The 22,856-nt window shown below is 36.2% G+C and overlaps 1 protein-coding gene across 3 annotated transcripts in view; it reads left to right on the top strand.

Annotated features, from left to right (window-relative positions):
- Positions 1 to 6,971, top strand: part of LOC145296724 (peroxiredoxin 2-like) — a 41,734-nt gene extending 34,763 nt beyond the window's left edge. For all 3 annotated transcript variants that reach the window (XM_080142725.1, XM_080142724.1, XM_080142726.1), the window contains 4 exons: positions 886 to 1,002; positions 3,471 to 3,593; positions 5,379 to 5,509; positions 6,512 to 6,971. In XM_080142725.1, coding sequence (XP_079998851.1) covers positions 886 to 1,002; positions 3,471 to 3,593; positions 5,379 to 5,509; positions 6,512 to 6,597 — 457 coding nt within the window. In that variant the 3' untranslated portion in view covers positions 6,598 to 6,971. The remainder of the gene's footprint in view (positions 1 to 885; positions 1,003 to 3,470; positions 3,594 to 5,378; positions 5,510 to 6,511) is intronic.
- The last annotated feature ends 15,885 nt before the right edge of the window (positions 6,972 to 22,856 follow it).

Raw genomic sequence — 22,856 nt, 5'->3', positions numbered from 1 at the left:
TTCAAGCCTTGCCTGGGTCAAGCATTTTTGTTACCTTCACTACATATTTGGTTGAATTTAACTATATACAACCCATCATCTGTACTGTTTGGCCAATCCCTGCCAAACTTGATTACATCACGCTCCTAATTTCAAACAAATTTAAGATCTTAAAATGTTAAGTAACAATTTCATGAAATTTCCAATTAGTTGTCGAATGGTAGTAAATTTATATTTACTTGTCCTCTCCATGAGAACAGACATAAGATCTGATTTTAATGTGGGGAAAATCATCTCTGCCAAAAAAGGGGGGGTACTAAATTAAAAATTGCCTGTCTGAAAGGATTTCTTTCCCAACAGGAAGAGAGATGCATCAGAACAGATAATATACTTGTTTATCTGGCAGATTTTTAACGGTACCTATAAGAATTTTGTTGCCAAATATGACTTCGTCTTGGAAATGATTCCAAAAGACTAAGCTTGAAATGAATTGATGTTTTTGGAAATTTTCTAAATCTTGCAGCCAGAGACGATATACAAAAGTTCTCATCTCTAAAAACAAAAACAGAATGAACAATTGAAGTGTTTGCACATTAAAAATTAAAATGATTAAGATATTCAAATTTTTGAAATTTGAGATATTAGAAATTTAAAACAAATTTCTTTAAATTCATCTACCTTAATGCACGAGTAAACTTGCAACCATATAAGCTTCTCTCATCAGTTATAAAAATCTCTGAAGTTGGGTGTTGATTACAGATAGTCTAATTCTGACTTTCTTGTGGCTTATGTGATCTGGTTGATGACTTTCAATCTGAACTGAACATTTTTTTCCAGCTGTTTCATTCTAGATAAACTTGATCCATCAAGTTTAAAACTTCAATGTTTTTTACCTTCTATCCCCAGTACATTTGTATGTCCAACTGAAATCATCGCCTTCAGTGACCGTGTAGAAGAATTCAGGAAGATTGGATGTGAAGTCGTAGCGTGTTCTACAGATAGTCATTTCTCTCATCTTGCATGGTAAGCTTTATTTAATTTCTCCATTGACATCCAAACATGTAAGATTCAATCTGGGTCAAATTTTTTTCCCCAGTTTGATTTAGACAGATTTTGGCATTACTTGATATCCACAGCTCTTGTCCTTTCAGGGTTTGCCCCTTAAGCTAAATATATTGACTAGCAGGATCCATAGAAATTCTAGAGAATGAGAAATATATGCAATTATTAGCTTTTGATAAAGTTGATTTTTTTTCTAAAGGCGAATTTGACCATTTTTGAAGCAACTTAACCTTCAAAAAAAATTGTATTTTTTTTTTTTTTTTTTTTTTTTTTTTTTTTTTTTTTTTTTTTTTTTTTTAAAGCATAACATACAGAGGAATGAATAAGCAGAATGTTATAGATGATTTTTAGAAGCCAAAGTACATGTATTGGCCATATTCTAATCTGAAATTAAATTTGTAATTCAGTTCCATTTACAACAAAAAGTACTTTTTTTTTTTTTTTTTTTTTTTTTTTTTTTTTTTTTTTTCTAAAAGTAAAATTGGTTTAAATTTAATCATACCAAATAATGTAATATAATTTTGCTCTTATGCCAGTTGGAATATGACATTGGAAACCATTGCCCTGAAAATCTTCAAGATGGCTGTAAATTTCTCTTAAATTGTTAGTTATGATTGGAGTGTTTTGACTTGTATTCAGATTAAAGACTTCCAATTAAATGTAATTTCATTAGTAAAGAAGCTAAAAAAATCTTCTGGTACAGACTTTGTCCAAAATCAAAATGGTGTGAATTGTTCCACTCCCTCCTCCAAATTGCTAGGGTCTGATAGAAATTTGTACAATATTTTAATTTTCATATACAGTGTGACCAAAAAAAGAACGGGGCCCCAGCTCTAATTAGGCCCCATTTCTTAGTGTTTTATCCGAATGAAACTTTGGTCATAACTTGTTTATTATATTCAAAACATCACATCAAAATACTTGGGTCTTTGGCCTTTTTTCTCCATTCTACAGCACATGTTCTAGATGGCCTCAGTTTAGTTCCGTGCATTTCTTGAGGCGCAGCACGAAGTTGTCCATCATGTTCTTACAGACCGAATTGATAATGGCTCTCATCTCCTCCCTGATGGCTTCCTTGAGTTCTGTGATGGTTCTGGGTTTCCCTGCGTAGACTCTGCTCGGCTGTTCGCTTCTTGGGACGTCCTGAGTGGCTTGGATGGTTCTCTCTGGCAGCGTTGAGGTTCTCCACGGTCCCATACTACTTGAAGTGGTCCACCCAGTTCTGAATTCTGCTTTTGGATGGAGCCTTTTCACATTTGAACTGACGCATGAAACTGTCCTGGGTTTTCTTAAACGAGCCTGTTTTATAAAATTTAACAGTGTATTCTTTGTCCGAGCTCCCACTGGGATCTTGGTGTACTCAGTCGTTGATTCTGCCATGTCCTATAAAATAAGAGCAATCGGTGAATATCACATAAAGTGTACATGGGTGGGGGGGCTTTTTTTTCGTCACCCTATACATCCAGGAATTTTGTTCTCTTGTTCCATTTAGTTTGAATTTTAAAAGTTGATTTAGGTTTATTTAATCTGTTTTTAAACTAGTAGTCGCAAAGTCTTTATTCTACCTTGCTGTTTAAAATTATAATGGCTAACTGGTTTATGAATAAGCAAAAATGTATTCTGGATGCAATTTTACTTTAAGTCCAATATAAGTATCCAATTAAAAATTTACAAGATACACATGCATAATGGCCACCTCCATAGAAAATTAAAATACAAGGGAAGCGACTTGTTTATGTTGCATAAAACATTTTGGTAATTGTACAGTTTAATCAAGACCTTCAAAAATAAAAATATCTAAAGGTTATATTGCACGTATCCAATATGGAACAAAGTTCTCCGAAAAAAAAAAAAATTTTCACTTAATTTTATCAAGTTTTTTTTTTTTATATATCAAGCTACTATTAAAGATGTAGGGAGTGTGGGCACTTTACATGGAGTTCTCCCCATGGTGTGTTTAACAAATTCTAAAATGGCTGACTTCAACACGCTCTTCTCATAAGAACGTTTTTTCACTGTAAAACGATTTCATCAAATTAAATGAAATCTTTTTTCTTTTCCTCCAAAACAGATGTACAATATAAACCTTTTTCGATATTTTCACTTTTGAATATCTTAAACTGTACAAGTACCAACATTTTTACTCAAAATGCATTTAATATAGCTAATCAGAGCATCTATTAAGTTGGTGGGGGGGGGGGCATCCTGTAGAAACTTGGAGTTCGATTCTAGTTTTCTGAAAACTTTAGATTCAAATGTGTTAATCTAATTTTGATTTCTTATGTTTATTTTCATACATCCTGTCTCCATGGAATTTCATTTTATGTACTTTATCCTTGGATGTTAATCATGATTCTCATATTGACTTAAACCATAAACTGCTCGATTATTAGTGCTAAAGTTTCCTTTTTTTTTTTTTTTGTGTGTAGGATAAACACTCCCAGGAAACAAGGTGGTTTGGGTGAAATGAACATTCCTTTGTTGGCTGACAAAGACCTGGAAATTTCCAGGAAATATGGCTGCTTGAAAGAAGATGCTGGAATTGCTTTCAGGTAAGACTTGCATCTTTCCCTCTGACTCATTTGGGTTTTGTCTGATAACAGGTGTTAGAAGTTGCTGGTGTGGTAATAATCAGCTAACATACTTTCTAACTAACAGCATGTCTGTTACCGGAAGTGGTGACAAGGTAAATAAGTTCCTTTTGCTTTTCTTCTCTTGTGCCTATATTACTCCTGTGCATGTACTTTTCATTTTATTTTTTATGGTGAATTTTTAACTATTGAAAATTTTTTCGGTCTTGTTTTAAAATGCTTTAATTATTGAAGTCTAGTTTTAAAATTTAATTTTTTAAACATTTATGAAATTTCAAATAAAACTTTTTTTATTATTAAAAGCGCAAATAGACTTATTTTATCTGTATATTTTTAATAAGCTTCACAATAGAAATAATAAAGAACAATAAAAGTGAAAACCGTGACAATTTGCCTTGTCACTTCTTCTGGTAGCACACACCAGAAATGAGGAAGTATGTTAGCTGATTATATCTACCAGTTTATAAGATTGTTGACCTAGGGGTCAGCAATGCATAGTAACTCATTTTTATCCTACGTAAGCTTAATCATCGATATTAAGAGTTGCCCTATAAATACAATAACTAATACAACTGGAGATGTGTCCAAAATGGCTTGAAAAATTCAAATGTGAAATGGCCCCTTAAAAATAAAACTGAAATTATCTGGAGAAAGTACTTCTAGATGGTGAGCCTCTAAGGTTATTCAGACAGAAGCTGTTACATTAATATTGTTGGAGCACATACTAAGATTGCAAGAGTTAAGGGTCGATGGCATAAGTTTAAGGAACTTGTGTTACAAACCAGTTGAGACTTAACACTTGACAGTGAAGAGGCTGTTGGGTGTATGTACACCCTGTAATATGAGGATTTGATGACCTGTTACATGAAGAAAACAGAATGATACGATGGATGTGCAATGAGTCTTCGAGGCAAGCTTAGTTTTGATGACCTCAGGAAGATTAAATTTGAACAGTCTAAGGAGATGAGTGCACGCAATGCTTTGATAGTATGTCTGAAGGAATTGAGTTCTTGAGCTAGTTGTAGAAGAATTGAGATAGCATGGTTAGTTTACAGGAGACGAAAGTAAAAGGATTGAATTTAAAAGATGAAGACCTGGCCAGAAATAAACTAGTCTGGTAGTCTGAAAAAGTCAACATGTAAAAACTGGTATTAAATTATTTGGATTAAAATTATAAAACTTGAACCTGCATCAGCTACTTGTTCATTTAAAGCACAAAACCTTTTGTCTTCCAACCAAGAACTGAAAACGCCAAGTTCCTATCTAACCAGATTTCTGGACATCTGGTCTTAGAATCTTTCATGTGGAGATTCTAATGTCTGCAATTCTTTCTCCTGTTCAATATATTTTGATATATACGAGGATTGTTCCAAGAGTAAAGCCTGTTTTTAATTCTAAGTTGAAGAGCATGAACACAGGAATAGTCCCATTAAAATGAGTTACCTCTTATGCTCCAGAATTTATTTTTCTAGTCATATTCTCAACGCACTTTTGCCAGTTATTCAATGACTTGTCTCTGCTTTTGACGCATGTCCATGACAGGGTTGCTTCTTTAATCTTAGTGTCAATATCTCTAACAGGCAGAACTTTTAGTTATAAACTCATAAGTCATAACAATGCAATTTGCAATCCCTCTGATTTGAGTGGGATAGAAAAAGTAGGAGGCATTACTTTTGGAACGCCTCTTGTAAAAACGGTTATAATAGATAACTTACATAAACATAACTTTTTTTTCTTTTCTTGTAGAGGTCTTTATATTATTGATGGCAATGGAATTTTAAGACAAATAACCCTGAATGACCTTCCTGTTGGACGATGTGTGGATGAAACTCTTCGTTTGGTGCAAGCATTCCAATTCACAGACAAGCATGGTGAAGGTATGTTAATCTTGTTTAAAGTCTTTCTAATTTTGTTTAGATGCAAGTTCTTGGAAATTAAGGGACCCTTAACCTGAGCTAACATTGTGTCTATATGAAAATGTGTAAATATTTTCGGCATTTAGTGTTTGATACGCAAGTAGAGCTAGGTAGTAAGTGTTACAGAATTTTCCACCTTTCATCCGTGTAAGGATTTGTGTGAAAGTCGGCTGCTTCATGTTTTTATGTTCCTGTGCTATTGGGTTTGCTAGTCAGCCAATCAAATTCTGTTATTCACGCACCCATTTATTGTAGCCATTTCCCCCCACCCCACCTCCTTTTGATCAGTGATATATCTCAATGTTCATTTAATTCTTACCTTCACTTTCAACTTCGTAGCCTATTTTTACATAGGCATCGCCACTTATCGAGGCCAAGAGGCCACGGGTTAAAGAGTGTACAGTAAACAATTGGACAATATAGTAATTGTTAGTAATGGAAATTCGGTAAATTAACTTATATGGAACAGCTCATCAAAAACTTGTTTTACGTTAGACTTGCTGACAACCATATTGTAGTCAGCTGGAAAACGGAAGACATTTCCATAGGCATGCAGTTCTAAGAAAGCTTTGCTCATGGAATCTACGTTTAGGTTTAGGCACAGATAAAGAGTGGGGGAAATTAGTGATAGTGTTTTCTGCTAGACGGGTGTTTCTTGTGAAAGTTTGGCGCCGGGGGGGGGGGGGCATAGTTGGAAAAGTTTTGAACTGTGAGACTTTTTCTGTTATATAAAGTGAAATGGTAATCTTTTGTTAGATTAATGAATCCTCTTCTCTCATCGGCTGATCCAATTTTTATTAAACGTGTTGAAGGCAATAAACATGTATACAAATATGAAATGTGTTGGTTTATTGTATAGATTCAAGCTTTTTTATACCTGGATCGAATTATGTTCGAGAATTAGCAAAGTTCAACATTTAAACCTTTTTTTTTTTTTTTTTTTTTTTTTTTTTTTTCTTCCAGTTTGTCCTGCTGGCTGGAAACCAGGTAGCAGTACCATGAAGCCTGACCCAAAGAAAAGCCAAGAATACTTCAAAAGTGCCAACTAAAATTCCAAATTTTAACTCTTGTTAAACCAGTGCCGTATCCCCCACCCCCTCTTCAACAGGCTTATTTTTGTAAGAAATAAATAAAAATGGCAGCTGTTGTAGAAAAGCAGCAACATATCACGTGTTATCCAACCCTCTTCATCTTCTGACCATCTTCATATTCAATGGCCTTGTTTAGACTTCTCGATTGAGTTGGAAGAGATGTAGCGATTGGCCTTCATTGCCCCTTAGTTTCTTTCTATCCACCCACATTTGGGATTTTTTTTTTCTTGAGGGATGGTTAGCTACTTGTCTTGCACGATTGTAGTAAGATGACCAAACGTTGTGGACTGTGGCAAATATCATTTAATGACCAATAAAGTATTTAAAGATAATTTTGTTTTGTTTGATTTTTCAAATTTGAGGTTTTCAGTATTTTCATTTGTAGAATGACCAAGATGTTAATGTTCTTGCAAAATATCACTGCGGCATCTTTTTATATCATGATGGCACGATTCCAATTTTTCCCCAATTTCGATACAATTACCGGGGGGTTTTTTTTTCTTTCCTCAAATTGCTAGTCTTTTGCCAATTACATATTAAATGTGCATATTTTCTCTAAAGTGTGTGTGGAGGGTGTATTTCAGCTTTACGTTTTTTATTACTACTTTATTATAAAAAATGTTTATTTTACAAAATTAAAGTTTATCGGAAAAGAATTTTTCCCAATTTTGATACCGCAAACGATTCCAAATAATTGTCCATCTATATATATTTAAGCGCATGCATATATATCTTGATTTTATGCAGATTTCATTATAAAGCCAATTATCTTGGTTATATTATACGAATATACAGTAGTGACTAAAAACTTTAGTTCTGTCAGAATTGAAACTTAGCTCTCTAGCAGTATTCGCTATGCCGCGCACATATCAAAACTTGGCAAACAGTTAAATGTGTAAATGTTTGAGCATGCACATGTCGAACTATGTCTCAAGTTTTTCAATTTTGACCCCTGAGTATCTATTTCTTTTTTTTTTTAATTTTTTTTTTTTTTTTTTTTTTTTAACATCTCTGCCTGCTAGTATAGATGTGTATGTATAATTCCCTTTCTTCCTGTGGCAATCGTTTGGTAGAGGCTCAGAAAATGGAGCAAAAGGTGGCTTTGTGATTGGGTTCGACTCTAATGACCAACGTGGAATTGTTACCTACACTGATGATTGTGTGAAACTGAAACAGTGTTTGTATAAATGAATAATTTTATTCCCCAAAACCTGTCCTTGATGGAGGGGAGACTAAAAACTTGCTATGGTTTCAAATGATCTGAAATAGCAGCAAGGGGAGACTTGATTCTTTATATTTCTCATATATCCCCTCTTTTGGAAATCTGGTACGATATATCTCAGTATCAAATAAACCTTAAACACTGAAATTTACTTTATATATTAAAACCGAAGGTAGATATAACACATGAAAAATATTAAATTTCTGGATGATCCCCTTAATGTGCGACCTCCAAGGGCAAATGTCATATAGCCCACTACGCAATTCAGGTCATTAACTTTCCAACGAGCTCTCATTTGTTAAAATCTGATAAATAGTTGCCAAGATTTCAAGCTTATCTCGCTTTTGGCAATTTTATATCCATATCTATATTGAGAGGCCAAAATTCAAACTTAATGGCAATATGAACTGGAACAAACACATTGAGGACATTGCAAAAACTGCAAAGGTGGGTTCCCTCTATCGAGCTAGAAGACTACTCACACCTGAGTATCCTGTACCTCTACAAAGCCACCATTCGTCTATGCATGAGTATTCTTGCTACATTTGGGCTGGTGCCTAGTCTCTCTCTTGTATAGGGTCCGAAAGTCTTCAAATAGGTTCCACTTTGTCAACTAAACTCCAACCAATCTCCTCACCGCAATGTTGCATCACTGCCTGTTTAACAAATATTTTAATGAAATGTGTTCTGAACTCGTTGCACTTGTGCTCCTTTGATGTACATATCCCTAACAAATCTGCCTAGCAACAAAATCACACCCCTTCACTAAAGTCCCTAATTGCCAAAACTTTCTACTCTAATAGTTTTTTTTCCCCTTGAACAGCTAGGCTTTAGAATTCCCTTCATGCTACCTGACTGTACTGATATGCAGAAGTTTAAATGTAATGTAAACCAATATCTTGTTAATCTTTCCTAGGCATGGCCCCAATTAGTAGCCCTTTAAGTCCCAATGGCGATATACCTTGTTAGGGATGAACGTGACTGAAGAAACATTCTTCAATGTAAATACCCCTGCTAAGCAAAATCAGACCCTATCGCTTTCCAGCTTCTTAGAAGCTGGAAGGATTTCTATTGTAATAGATTAGTTCCTCACTATCCTGCAGGTTCTTAAATGTAATGTTAACAATCGTCTTTGCATGACTCCCCACTTAGGATGCTCTTATAAATCTTACTCCCGGATTTACAGTAGTATATATCTGTGGCAATGTGCTTTGTTTGAAAAATAAAAAAAATAAAAGTATTCAGATTGAATGGACACTTAATATTTAATGGCGATCTTAACATTCCAGAATGCCCGGTTCTTGTCTGTTCGTCTTTGAAATTTAATAACATTCCTAGTATTTGTCCAGTTTGTGTAACTGGGTCACATGTCTTCTGCACTTTTCCAGATAATTAATAGCACAAAAAATAAAACCTGTCACCTGATATTTTATCAAATATTTTATTTTACGAGGGGCGTGCAATAAGTAATGTCCCTGACCTACTTCCAGTTGTCTGATCTAGCTGAAATTTTGCATGTGCAATGATTTATATTTCTATGGGTTGTGGCAAATTACAGCTCTTAACTAATTGTGGTTTGTTTGAACTGAGTCGGGTGTGAAATGGAGCCTGTTGAAGGTCAAGCAGTGATTCAGTTTTTGTATTTGAAAGGATGCACACCACAGGAGACTTTTGATGAAATGAAAGAAACTTATGGTGATAATGCTCCATGACCTTGTAAAACGCTGGCACCATGAATTCACACATGGCCGGAAGTCTGTGGAAACAGCTCCCAGACCTGGGCCCTCCCTCTACCATTGATGAGGCATATCTCTGTCAAGTTGAGGCTGCCATTTTGGAAGATCTGCGCATTACTATTAGTCAAGATTAGTACAGGGTCTGTGGAAACTCATTCATGACCATATGCATAAGGTGTCTGCCAGATGGATTCCCAGGTTGCTCACACCATTACAGAAGCGAGAATGCATAGTGCTCGAGGATAAATTTGTAAATTTGTCAAGATGAGTCAGTTTTTCAAGACTGATTACACAGGATGAAACTTGGGTCCATCACTATGATCCAGAGACCAAAGCTCAGTCAATGCAGTGGAAGCACTTGGACTCACCATCTCCAAAGAAGGCAATGGTGCAGCCCTCAGCTGGCAAGGTCATGCTCACAGTCTTCTGGGACCAGAACGGAGTAGTGATGACAAATTTCCTGGCAAAGGATACCACAATTACAGGAGCGCCTACTAGACCTTTTTCTCACAACTTGCCCTGAACTATGTTCAGTTTCTGTTCTGTCGCCTCTTGGATCTTCCGACCACTCTGTTGTATCAATTAAGATAACAATGAAATGTAATAAGTCCCCAGACGTACCTCTTCATCGTACAGTATATCGATACACTAAGGCTGACTGGGATAGCTTCCGTACATTTATATCTGATCTACCTCTGCATTCCATGTTTAAAAAGGATGTGTCCTCTATAGTATTAGACCTAACTGAATGGTTAATTGTAGGTATTGACCATTTCATACCCTCTAAAAAGTTTCAGCAAAAACCTAACAGCCAGCCATGGTTCTCTCCAGAATGTGCTGCTGCCATTGCGCACAGAAATCACTTTTTCCACTGCTTCAAACGTAATAGATGTATGGAAACTAAAGCTGTTTTCAGGACTGCCAGCAACCATTGTAAGAAAGTAATAAGGAACGCAAGAGAGTTATATGCTCAATCTGTTAAGTCCAAAGTAGCTGAGCAGCGGCTTGGTTCCCACCAGTTTTGGCAAATAGCAAACAGAATCCTGAACAGAAGCGTGTGCTCCATCCCAACTATTATCAATGGACCTGAGGTAATCTCGTCAGCATCAGACAAAGCCAAACTCTTTGTCAAGAACTTTGCAGCTAATTCTACCCTTTGCGACCAAGACCGCCAACCCCCAATATTTCCTCTTGTATCAGAAAACACGCTACGTGATATACGTATATCTGTACGTGATGTTGCGAAGCTAATCAAAAACCTTGATTCGAGTAAAGCAACTGGACCTGATGGTATTCCAATTATAGTACTCAAAAAACTTCAACCTGAACTAGCGCCCATACTTACAAAACTGTTTAAACGTTGTCTTAAGGAGAATAGTTTCCCATCTCCCTGGAAAATCTCATCAGTATGCCCTGTATTTAAGAATTCAGGTGATCGCTCATCCCCCTCTCAGTACAGGCCAATAAGTCTCCTGTGCGTCATGAGTAAGTTGCTAGAATCTGTATTAAATACAGAAGTAATCAAACATCTCAACAAAAATAACCTTCTTAGTGACACTCAATATGGTTTCCGTTCTGCTAGATCTACAGCAGATGTCCTTACAGTTATATCGCATAGGATTAGCAAATCTCTCGACGGTGGCAATCTTTCTAGGGCAATTGCTCTTGACATATCTAAAGCCTTTGATAGGGTATGGCATAAAGGTTTACTTCATAAGATCGCTAGCTATGGTATAGCTGGAAAAGTCTTCTCAATTATTAAATCATTTCTTTCTGATAGGTTCATAAGAGTAGTAGTTGAGGGGCAAAAATCAGAAGCTCACAGTATTAATGCCGGTGTCCCTCAGGGATCCATCCTGGGCCCAACTCTTTTCCTGATCTACATTAATGATCTTCCAAATCATATCCTTACATCATTTGTAGACATTTATGCTGACGACACTACCATTTATGGTACCACATCTAAGACAGTAAACGACCAAGTTCTCTCCGATTCTCTCTCCTCTGATCTTGAGCACGTAGTACAATGGGGAAAGGAGTGGCTGGTTACTTTTAATGCATCTAAAACCAAGCTTCTCTCTTTTTACATCATCAACATTCTAATCCACATTTGTCATCAATTGAAATGAATGGCTCTCGTCTTCAGGAGGCCTCAAGTTTTGACAAGCTTCTGGGCTTGACCATTACTCCTGATCTTAAATAGAACACGTATATCAAATCTGTTGCCAAGGCCGCTGGAAAAATGGTGGGATCTTTCTATCGATCCAGTAGATATCTCACTGCTGATGCTATTCTCTATCTATATAAGAGCCAGGTACGTCCAAGGATGGAATACTGTTGCCACATCTGGGCAGGAGCTGCTAGAAAGGACTTGGCCTGCCTTGATAGAGTTCAAAATAGACTTCGTAGCCTCGTAGGAGATGTCCTTTTCTCCTCCTTGCAACCTCTATCTCACAGAAGAGATGTTGCGAGTTTGTCTCTGATGTATCGTTATTTTCATGGAAAGTGTTCAACTGAGCTTCAATCTATGGTCCCCCCTCGCCAAACTTTCACAAGAAACACTCGTCTAGCTGTAAACACTATCAATAATTTCCCCCACTCTTTATCTGTCCCTAAACCTAAACGTAGATTCCATGAACAAAGCTTCTTTCTTAGAACTGCACGCCTGTGGAATTGTCTTCCGTTTTCCTGCTTTCCGGCTGACTACAATATGGTTTTGTTCAAGTCTAAAGTAAATAAGTTCTTGATGAGCCGTTCCATATAAGTTATTAAATTTACCAAATTTTCATTACTAATGATTACTATATTGACCAACTTCTACTGTACACTCTTTAACCCTTATCCTTGAGTGGCCTCTGGGCCTTGATAATGTGGTGATGCCTTTGTAAAAAAAAAAAAAAAAAAAAAAAAAAAAAAAGCCTATTATGCTTCACTTTTGAGGAAATTAAGGGAAGTTATCGAAATCAAGAGGCGGGGCAAGATCAGCAAAAGTACCCTCCTCCTGCAGGACAACCCTCCGGTCCACAACTCGCATGTCGCCAGATCAGAAGCACGGTCATGTGGTTATGAAATCTTTCCCCATTCTCCCTACTCTCCTGACCTTGCACCCTCTGACTTTCACTTCTTACCAGCCATGAAGTTGTTTTTGAAAGGAAAGCGTTTCACAGATGATGCAGCCTTGATTTCTGAAATCATGTGGTTGGAGGACCAACCTGGGGTGTTCTACAAAACCGGTCTCCAGAGCTGCATCAAACGATGGGAGAAATGCATAACTCTTGGTGGTTCCTATTTAGAGAAAGACTAATAACTGTGCCAAGTTTCGTTGATCTACTGCTATGGGAAGTGGGTCAGGGGCATTACTTATTGCACGCCCCTCGTATGTAAGCTTAGAATGATAAAGGTAAATACAATGGACATTATATAATTACATTCTTGTGAAATTTTTGAAAATCTGAGCCGAACAAAAAGGTGTGATTTGATTTACTTTAGATTGGTGATAGCTCATGACTGAAAAACGTTTTAGGGCAAAAGATATCTGAAATTCAGAATTTTAAGCACAATGCCCCCCCCCCCCCTTCTCAGAATTTCCTCTATATATATTATAAAGAAAATCTGTATGTACCCATAAGTCATTCCAAAAATGATGTAAGTTTATCAGGGGTTTTTTACTAGCAGGAAAAACTGACATTGCCCGGGATTAAATGAGGATCAATGAATGTGCCACACTTTCAATACTTTTGTGTTTGAAATTGAAATCATCCAATTTTCAATCAAATTAATTCCCTTTCTTCCTGTGGCAATTGTTTGGTAGAGGCTCAAAACATGGAGCAAAAGGTGGCTTTCTGATTGGGTTCGACTCTAATGACCAGCATGGAATTGTTACCTACACTGATGATTGTGTGAACATGAAACAGTGTTTGTATGAATGAATAATTTAATTATATATTTTCCCCAAAACCCATTTTTGGGGGAAAAATTTCGAATGCACCCCTATCATATCAAAGGACCTACTGTTGATTTTATATGCCTGGCTTTACTGCTTGTGTGGTGATAATGACTCCATTTTATGTTCAAAAATGAAAAGTCAAGTATCATGGTATAATTTTTTTTTTACCCCCCCCCCCTCCCCCTCCTCGTCATATCAAAGAAACCTACTGCTGATTTTTATATGTTGGGCCTTTGGGCTTGTGTGGTAATAAAACTTCTGAAATGCACTTATGGTGTTAGGTTGTGTAAGATGTTAACTTTGGTCAAAATCGTCTGTTCCTTCTTTCATCAAATTATTTCGATTGATACTTAACCTAAGAACACTGCCAGGCACATAAAGTAGCTTCGTTTGAAATTTCCTAAAAATTGAACTAGCCATTTTAGAGTCCATAGGGAATGTCCTCACACAGTTCTTATTTTATAATAGTAGCGATATATAAAGATAGTTTCCAAAAAGTAAAGCCTCCTAAAGTCCTTTAAACTTTAACTTTAAAATCTATAAACATGTGAGTGATACTATTAAAATACTATTAAAACAAGCAACCTTTTGTGCTCTAGAATTTATTTTTCTACATTTGCCAGGAATTCACTGACGCATGTCTGACAGGGGTTGTTTTCTTAGTCTCACACAGTCAGTATCTGCAACAGATATGAAACTTTTAGGTTATGATAACAATGCAATCTCATCTGATCCCTTTGCATGCATGTAGCAGCCCTGCTGTTTTAACAGTCTTGACACCCACAGCTGTTCAAATTGTAGAGCTAAGGTAATCTTGGGAAGACAAAGACGGTAGTTTCCCATTCCTTTCCACCTTGATTCCACCCCACCCACCAACCTGGAAATGTCTATTACTGGGTGCGATACATACAGCATTACAGCACCTAGCCTTCCCAGATGGTTACCCATATGGTACTAGCCAGGTTCATTGTTGCTTAACTTTGATCAAATTAGCCGGAATAAAAAAAAAAAAAAAAAAGCATTACTTTTGAAAGGCCCCTCGCGCGCGTACACACACACACACGTTTTTATATTTTACTATTGTATTCTTCACTGGAAACAGGCACCTATTATGCTCATCCAAAAAAGTTTGTTTACCAATTATATAAGCAAATACTTTTTTTTTTTTTTTTTTTTTTTTTTTGTCTTTGTCAACCTCTACTGATGCTAAGATGATTTGCTGCATATGTATTTTTATTTTTATGTCGATACTAGCGGGTATGTTTTTTTTTTGGGGGGGGGGGTGTTAATGAAAACCTAATAATAAGCGAAGTAAAAAAAAAAAAAAATCTGAAAAACATGTGAAAAATGGCTTAAATAACCCTGCTTCAATATTAAAATTTAAAAAATCAAAAAAAAAAAGACATCTCACACCACGATTCGAACCCAAAACCTTTAGGCAATGAGGCCGCGCTCTAACCAAATGAGCTAATATGACGAGATCCCTGGCGACACCAGTTGATCTTGCTTTTCAAATAGAGGATGAGGCATGGGGGGGGGTACATACTGACACTTGGTCAAGGAAAAACAGATGTTTATGAGAAGAAATAGTGAATATTTTGATGGGAAATAAATAAATGATAATGAGATTCTCGAGTTGGCAGAAAAAGCAATACAGGGTCGCCAGCCGAAAATGTTGACTCATGGAGATAAATAATTGTCGCTTATCACATCAGGGCCAGGGTGGGGTCTTTAAGAGAAAGACAAACGAGAATTTGTTTTGAGATAATGGCTGTTAAAGATCTGTTAACAATGAAGAGGTTGTTTTTAAAACCCTGTGGAGTGACATGGTCGACCTGGAGGTGACTAAATTATTGATAAGTAACACCTCAAGCAATGAGGGTTAAAAATTGGTATAGATAAAAGCCGAGAGAAGGAGTAGAAATTAGGGAAACAGAGAGGAAATTCAAAAGAGGAAAAAGGAAAGGGAATACAAATTGATACGATAAAAGATAAAAAGCTGGAGAGAGAAAGAGTGACTCCAAAAAGGTGGGAGGAGGAATTACTGTTTTGATAAAAACAAGACACTTAGCTAATTGTCGTCTTTTTCGCTGATTCTTTCCCGTGGACTGACGGTGGATGAAGAACGGAGAGCTTGGTAAAGGAAACAAAACTGCCAGCCCCCTAAGTTGCATGACTAGGCAGCGTGTAACTATTATATTGTAAAGTCAAAGACAATAATCAATTCTGTGTTAACCAATTAAGTTTTGACTTCTTTTCTTTGATTGGAACGCCGTTGTGAATGCAATATATTTCTCCGATAGCCCAGGTGACGGTTGGAAGCTGATTTGAAAGCAGAACCGTAAGGAGACCGAAGACGACCCGAAGATGAATTCGACCACTAGACGAAACCACGGGAAAATTAAAAAAAAAAAAAAAGGTTGAACGATAGCATTGTGAATATGCATGCGTAACGTAGTAGCTATTGGTCCATGTTTTAATTTTTAACCTTGTAGCAAAGATGACATTCATATGTCAGGCATTAAAGTCAAAGCTACACGTTTTGGTTTCAATTCTCGGTAGATGGTGCAGTGGTGCACTGGTGCAGTGCACGAGTCATTTTTTTTTTTTTTTTTTTTAACTTTTAAAATTATTACTGTATATTGAGTCCAATATAATATATGAAATCTGGATTAATCAAAATATCATATTCAAGCATATTTTACGACTGAACATTGCTGGGCAGCCTGCTAGTTTTTACTAATTTCGGTACGACACGTAATCATGTAATAACTTTTTTACTTAAATAACTACTTAAAATGCATTTGACATTTTTTTAGATATCCAATTATGTGCATTAGCACAAATACCAATAGTACTTATAAATAGCAAAAAGTCGATCAACAATATTTATATATACAGAAACGGTTTGACCACATTCAACACATGGCAGTCGACCTGAAATATAGGTTAACAGAAGCATTGGCAGTGGATGAATCAAGTGGAGAGAAGCCCACGACCTAAACGTTTAATCCTAGAACTTGGGAACAAGTAACGATAAACGCGTAGTAGTAGTAATGATTTTTTAACTGTTTATGTAGTAGTAATATTTAAAAAAAACTTTATGTAGTAGTAGTAATATTTTTTAAAACTGTTTATGTAGTAGTAGTAGTAATATTTTAAAAACTTTTGTAGTAGTAGTAATAGTTTTTTAACTGTTTATGTAGTAGCAGTAGTAATGTTTTTTTAAAACTGTTTATGCAGTAGTAGTAGTAATATTTTTTAAGCTGTTTATGTAGTAGTAGTAATATTTAAAAAAAACTGTTTACGTAGTAGTAGTAGCAATATTTTTTTAAACTGTTTATGTAATAAATTAAAATTTGGAAATAAATTAAAATTAAGTTTATTTCCAAAAAATTACATCCATTTCTGGAGAAAATTATTGTTTTTTCTAGTGTCTTTTTTTTAAAAAAAGAAGTCAATACTTATCAAGGCCTGGAGGCCACGCGAGGATAAAGGTAATGAGTGTACAGTAGTCAATGGGAAAATGTAGTAATCCTTAATAGTGTAAATTTGATAAATTGGATTACTTAAGGGTACGACTCATCAAGAACTTGTTCACATTGGACTTGATTATGACCATATTCTAGTCAGTTAGAAAGCAGGAAAAGGGAACAGAGTTCCACAGGCATTCAGTTCTAAGAAAGAAGCTTTGTTCATGGAATCTACGTTTGGATTAAAGCACAGATAAAGAGTGAGAGAAATTATTGAGTGATTTTAGTTAGATGAGTGTTTTTCGTGAAAGTCAGGCCAAATGGGGGGGGTCATAGATTGGAGCTCAGACAAGCACTTGCCATGAAAATAATGATAAAGCAGAGACAGGTTTGCAACGTCTCTTCTGTAGGAAAGAAGTTGCAGAGAAGAGAAAAGGGCATCACCCACTAGGCTACAAAGTCTATTTTGAAATCCGTGAAGGCAGGTTAAGATGCTTTTAGTATCTCCTGCCCATATGTGGCAACAGTACTCCATCCTTGAATGTTCTTGGTTCTTATACAGATAGAGAATTGCATCAGCAATGAAATATCTACCGGAGTGGTAGAATGATCCTACCATTTTTTCCAACAGTCTTGGCAACGAATTCGATGTATGTGTTCCATTTCAAATCAGGAGTAAGGGTCAGACCTAAAATCTTGTCAAAACATGGAGCCTCCCAAAGATGAGAGCCATTCATTTCAATTGATGCCAGATGAGGAGCAGAGCATTGATGATGGAAAAATAGAAGTTTGGTTTTAGATGCATTAAAATTAACCAGCCACCCCTTTCTCCATTGCACCACGTGTTCAAGATCAGAGGAGAGAGAATCAGAAAGAACTTGGTTGTTTACAACCTTTGAACTGTTGCCATAGATGTTAGTCAGCACAAATGTCTACGAATGATCTTAGTATGTGATTTGAGAAATCATTGAGGAAGAGAGTTGCACCCAAGATGGACCCCTTGGGGACGTCAGCATTAATACTGTGAGCTTTTGATTTTTGCCCATCAATCACTACTCTTATGAACCTATCAGAGAGAAAAAGAGTTAATAATTGAAAAGACATTTTCAGCTATACCATAGTTGAAAATTTTGTAGAGTAAACCTTTATACTATACTCTATCAAACGGCAATTGCCCTTGAAAGGAAGCCTCCGTTGAGAGATTCGCTAATCCTATGAGATAACTGTTAGCACAGCTGCTGTAGATATATAACGAGACCGATACTGCACCAACCACCACCGGGTGTCCTTAACCTCGTCGGACTCCACCCGATATGACAGGTGTTCATTCGATTGTACATTATTCCGTCACAAGTTGGCCTGTTGATCGTCTTCACCCGTTGTGTTTTCATGGTGGGGTGCTTTGCCTCTTGACCGAATCGTTTTCTATCCCGTGTAGTCTCTGGATGCATCAATCACTCTGCTGGTCCTTGCGGCTTGCTGCAAAATGAAGAGTCCTCACCACAAACAAACAGAACTCCGGTTTATAACAATAACAAAGTATTTATTAATTTCATAACAGTTACTGTCTAAATTGAGGTGACTGACTATAGCAGTGAACAAACGATGTAAGACCAGACAAGTAAAGTCACAGATTTCCCATTAACACAGTCTAGTTAACATCATAACATAAGGCCCCGAGGGCTTCCAAGTCGGGAGTGCTGGACCAGCCCAACCGTTCAGTTTGCTACGAATCTACTCTCTTTTTAGAATTCCTTTTTCTAAATCCGACCCTAACCCTAACCCCTTTTCCTCACTTCTCCTTCAGAGAGTGGTTACAAACGCCCTTTCTTTCTTCCTTTCAGAGCTTACCCTTCGTCTTGTCCACTCAAAACCTCTCTCTCTCCCTTTCCTGGGAGGGGGTGGTTGTTCACACTGATATCTATTGGCAGTCCCCAGGGGTTTGTCTTTGCCTAACACTGTGTGTGGTCCGTTATCATCTAATGTCACTTCTAATACGACCATCTTTTTTGAAATATCGTAGATAATTCCAAATCTCTCTCCCTTTTTGAGACAATATAACATCTCAAGCTCATAATGACATATCGGCGGTTGGTCCTATTTTCCTAGCTAAGGTTTTGCATTTCTCTGCACTTCTTCACTCTATCCCATCCGGTCAAACACCCCCTCTCACCGCAATATGCACCTCGCTGCATGTATTCATGACACCAATAGTGTCATATCCCTTCCATCCTTATGGGGGAAATGCAGCCATTGCAGCATTTCCACTCAGTTCTGTCAAAAAAAACAAAGAAACAAAATACCCAGTATAACCCCAAAAAGTTCAATTGCAACCTCAACAGTTTCTGAGTCAGGGATTCTATATTTATCTACACATGCATTATTTTGCATTATTTCTATTTTCTCACGAGTTAATTCCTCTTTTTCTTTTCACTCTACTTGTCCTTTTAATATGGCTGCAAACTACGTACATGCAAAACAGTTTTCTCTTCTTTATTTTCAGTCCTTCTTTATAACTGCAACTCATCAAACCATGTACATGCAAAACAGTTTTCTCTTCTTTATTTTCAGTCCTTCTTTATAACTGCAACTCATCAAACCATGTACATGCAAAACATGGCGGTTCTTTCACTTTTTTTTTCCTTTCAGTCCATCTCCACGAATTAATCTATGTGCATGCAAGACATTTTTTTCTTCTCTTTAACGGCAACCTATCAGACCATGTGCATGCAGAACGTTTCTTTTTAACCCCCTTTTTTTTCATTTTTAATTTCGATCCTTCTCTACGACTTGGTCTATATGCATGCAAAACAATCTTTTTTTTTCTTTAGATTTTCATTTTCAGTCCTAGTTCAACCATAATTTTGTTTGGTAACTGGGAAGGCTCGGCCCTTCTCCAATCACCATTTGCTGTCCCAAAATAATGTATCACCTGAGATATCAATTGGTTCTAGGCCTTTCTGCCTATTTAATTCTACTCTAAAATTGTTTACTGGGGGATTATTTTTACACACATGCAATTTTTCAACCTATTTTTGTATTTTTCCCCCCACTCAATTCTTTACACGAAGAGAAAGAACTCACTTCCTCAGCTCATGCACATCTCTTGGCATCGGGGAAAATTTCCTGATGATATTTCATACTTCCACAATGTCAGAACCTTCTTAATGGACTGCATATTTCCTGCCAACCTGCAGAGCACTTTTGCTTATTGCACGACCATCATCTGTAAATTTGTAAAATATCTCCGTTTATACCCCATAATTTCTTCGTAACAGTCCCAAATATAAAAACAACACAACGTGCCAGCTAAGGAGGGTGCCTATCGTTCCTCCTAACTACTCTGGTGCAAAGAAACGAAGTCTCCACCACAGCCAATATGTTCCCCAAACCATACTTGCCCAATGTTACACTTCCCTGTGCAGCTTTCACTTTTAGAATTTCTTTTTCTAAATCCAACCCCTTTTCCTCAACTCTCCTTCAGAGAGTGGTTACAAACACCCCTTTCTTCCTCTCAGAGCTTACCCTTCGTCTTGTCCACTCAACACCTCTCTCTCTCTCCCTTTCCTGGGAGGGGGGGTGCTCACACTGATTGATATCTATTGCCAGTCCCCAGGGGTTTGTCTTTGCCCAGCACTGTGTGTGTGTGGTCCGTTATCATCTAATGTCACTTCTAATACGACCATCTCTTTTGACATATCGTAGATAATTCCAAATTTGTCTCCATTTTTGAGACATTATAACATCTGCTTTGCCTTTAACAAGCTCATAATGACATATCGGCGGTTGGTCCTATTTTCCTAGCTAAGGTTTTGCATTTCTCTGCACTTCTCCACTCCATCCCGTCCGGTCAAACACCCCCTCGCTGCATGCATTCATGACACCAATAGTGTCATAGATATAGCAGAACGGAAACCATATTGCATGTCACTGAGGAAGTTATTTTTGCTGAGGTGGTTGACTACTCTATTTAACAGATTCCAGCAACTTACTCATAACGCACAGGAGACTGATTGGTCTTTCTTGGGAGGAAGATGATCGATCACCTGAATTTTTAAATGTCAAATCGAACTCTTCAAAAATGAAAAACAAATAAAAGCTAAAATGCAAAAGTGCCAAGATTTTTTTTTATAAATAAAAGACAATACAATGCAAGACAAGTATTTTAAAAGTGTTTTTATTTTTCTATAAAAAGAAATGAACTGGCGTTGAAGGTAGAGGTGGGGGGACACACGTGAGGAAAATCGACAATCGGTTGTTGATCCTATTAAAAAAGGTAATGTGGTGGGGAGAGGGGGCTAACAATTTTCTAAAAAAATATAAAATAAAACAATGACAACTTTTAAAAAATTAAAAATACTTCCTGTTTGTGAAAATAAATCCATTTGTCCTGTATTTGTTTAAGGTAAACCAACTCTTTGAGGGGGGTAGGGTGAATTATGCAGAAGTACAAACCTATTGGAAACTCAAATTGTTAGCTTTCCTGTGAGTTCGGTTCATACCTTTCTCCACTAGTGTTAATGTTTAAATGAGCGCATCGGTTCCGATTCGATGTACAGTACGAAGTAACATTTTAATCATAAAATGCTAAAATGTCTACGTATGCTCCTAGAATAGTAATTTCAAGGTTACGAAGGGTTTTTGAAACATAAAAATGCTGTTTTTTATATTCAATATTTTATTTTTTATATTTACTTTTTTATATTCAATATTTTATTTTTCATATTCAATATTTTATTTTTTATATTTCAAGCAGTCTGCCGCTCTTGATCACAGGGACTGCTTGAAATAAAAATAAATAAATAAAATATTAAATACAAAAACAACTACATCGGTTTTATGGTTCCAAAAACCCTCATAACCTTGAAATTTCAATCAAAACGATATAAAGGAATGCCATAACTTTTTTTTTCATCAAATTTATGTAATAGCGGAAATACAAAATAAATAAATAAATAAACAAATAAATTAAGAAAAAAATCAATAATTTTTCTTTTAATTTCTAAGAATCGAATTTATACTGAATAAAAATTATCAATAAAATAAAATAATTATTCAAGCATGTTTTGCAATAGACAACAAACCAAAAAAAAAAAAAAAATGAAAAAGAAACAAGTATATAAAAAATGTTATCAAAGGCAAAATAAGTTTTTTTTTCTGTGTTTTAACAAATTTTGAAACGTTTATTCGGTTTGAAAAACAAGTAGTGCTGTCGCTAAGTTAAAATGACCACAACATGGCGAAAAATGAAGATGTCATCTCCGGAGTGCTGATAATAGCTGAAAACTCGAAAATTGAATGAAACATTGATAGAAATGCACCTAATAAGTGTTATCGTGTCTATTTTGCGAGTTTTGAACCATTATCGACACTCCAAAGATAGCATCTTCATGTCAGCCATATTGCAGTCTTACCAACTCTGCAGTACTTGTTTTTTTTCGATCCAAATGCTTTTAAAATATGTTAAAACGCAAAAATCTTCTTCAGCAAGCAACTTATTTTACGTTTGATGACAATAATACTGGTGATTTTGGCATTTTCTCAGTGCAATGTCTATTGTAAAACATGCACAGATTACTCTTTTGAGTTCCGAAAGATTAATTTTTCACTTTGGATGGTCACATCTATCCTGGCCTTGTTTATAATATCCGCACAAATGCATTAACGCTTCTTTAATGAATAATAATCATGTCCAAATTACTGGTGACATTTGTTAGTCGCAGTTTCAAACAATATATTGAAGTTGTTAGCTTTTAATTCTAGAAAAGACCTGGGAGGAAATAATGATACAAAAATTATGATTATCGAAATTAATCTCATCCGTCTCCTTGCTCGATTCC

This window comes from Euprymna scolopes, chromosome 17 (assembly GCF_053919585.1).
Source record: "Euprymna scolopes isolate OS-2025 chromosome 17, ASM5391958v1, whole genome shotgun sequence".
Classification (NCBI taxonomy): Eukaryota; Metazoa; Mollusca; class Cephalopoda; order Sepiida; family Sepiolidae; genus Euprymna; species Euprymna scolopes.
Note: the sequence above shows the minus strand (reverse complement) of the source record. Positions and strands in the feature narration are given on the sequence as shown.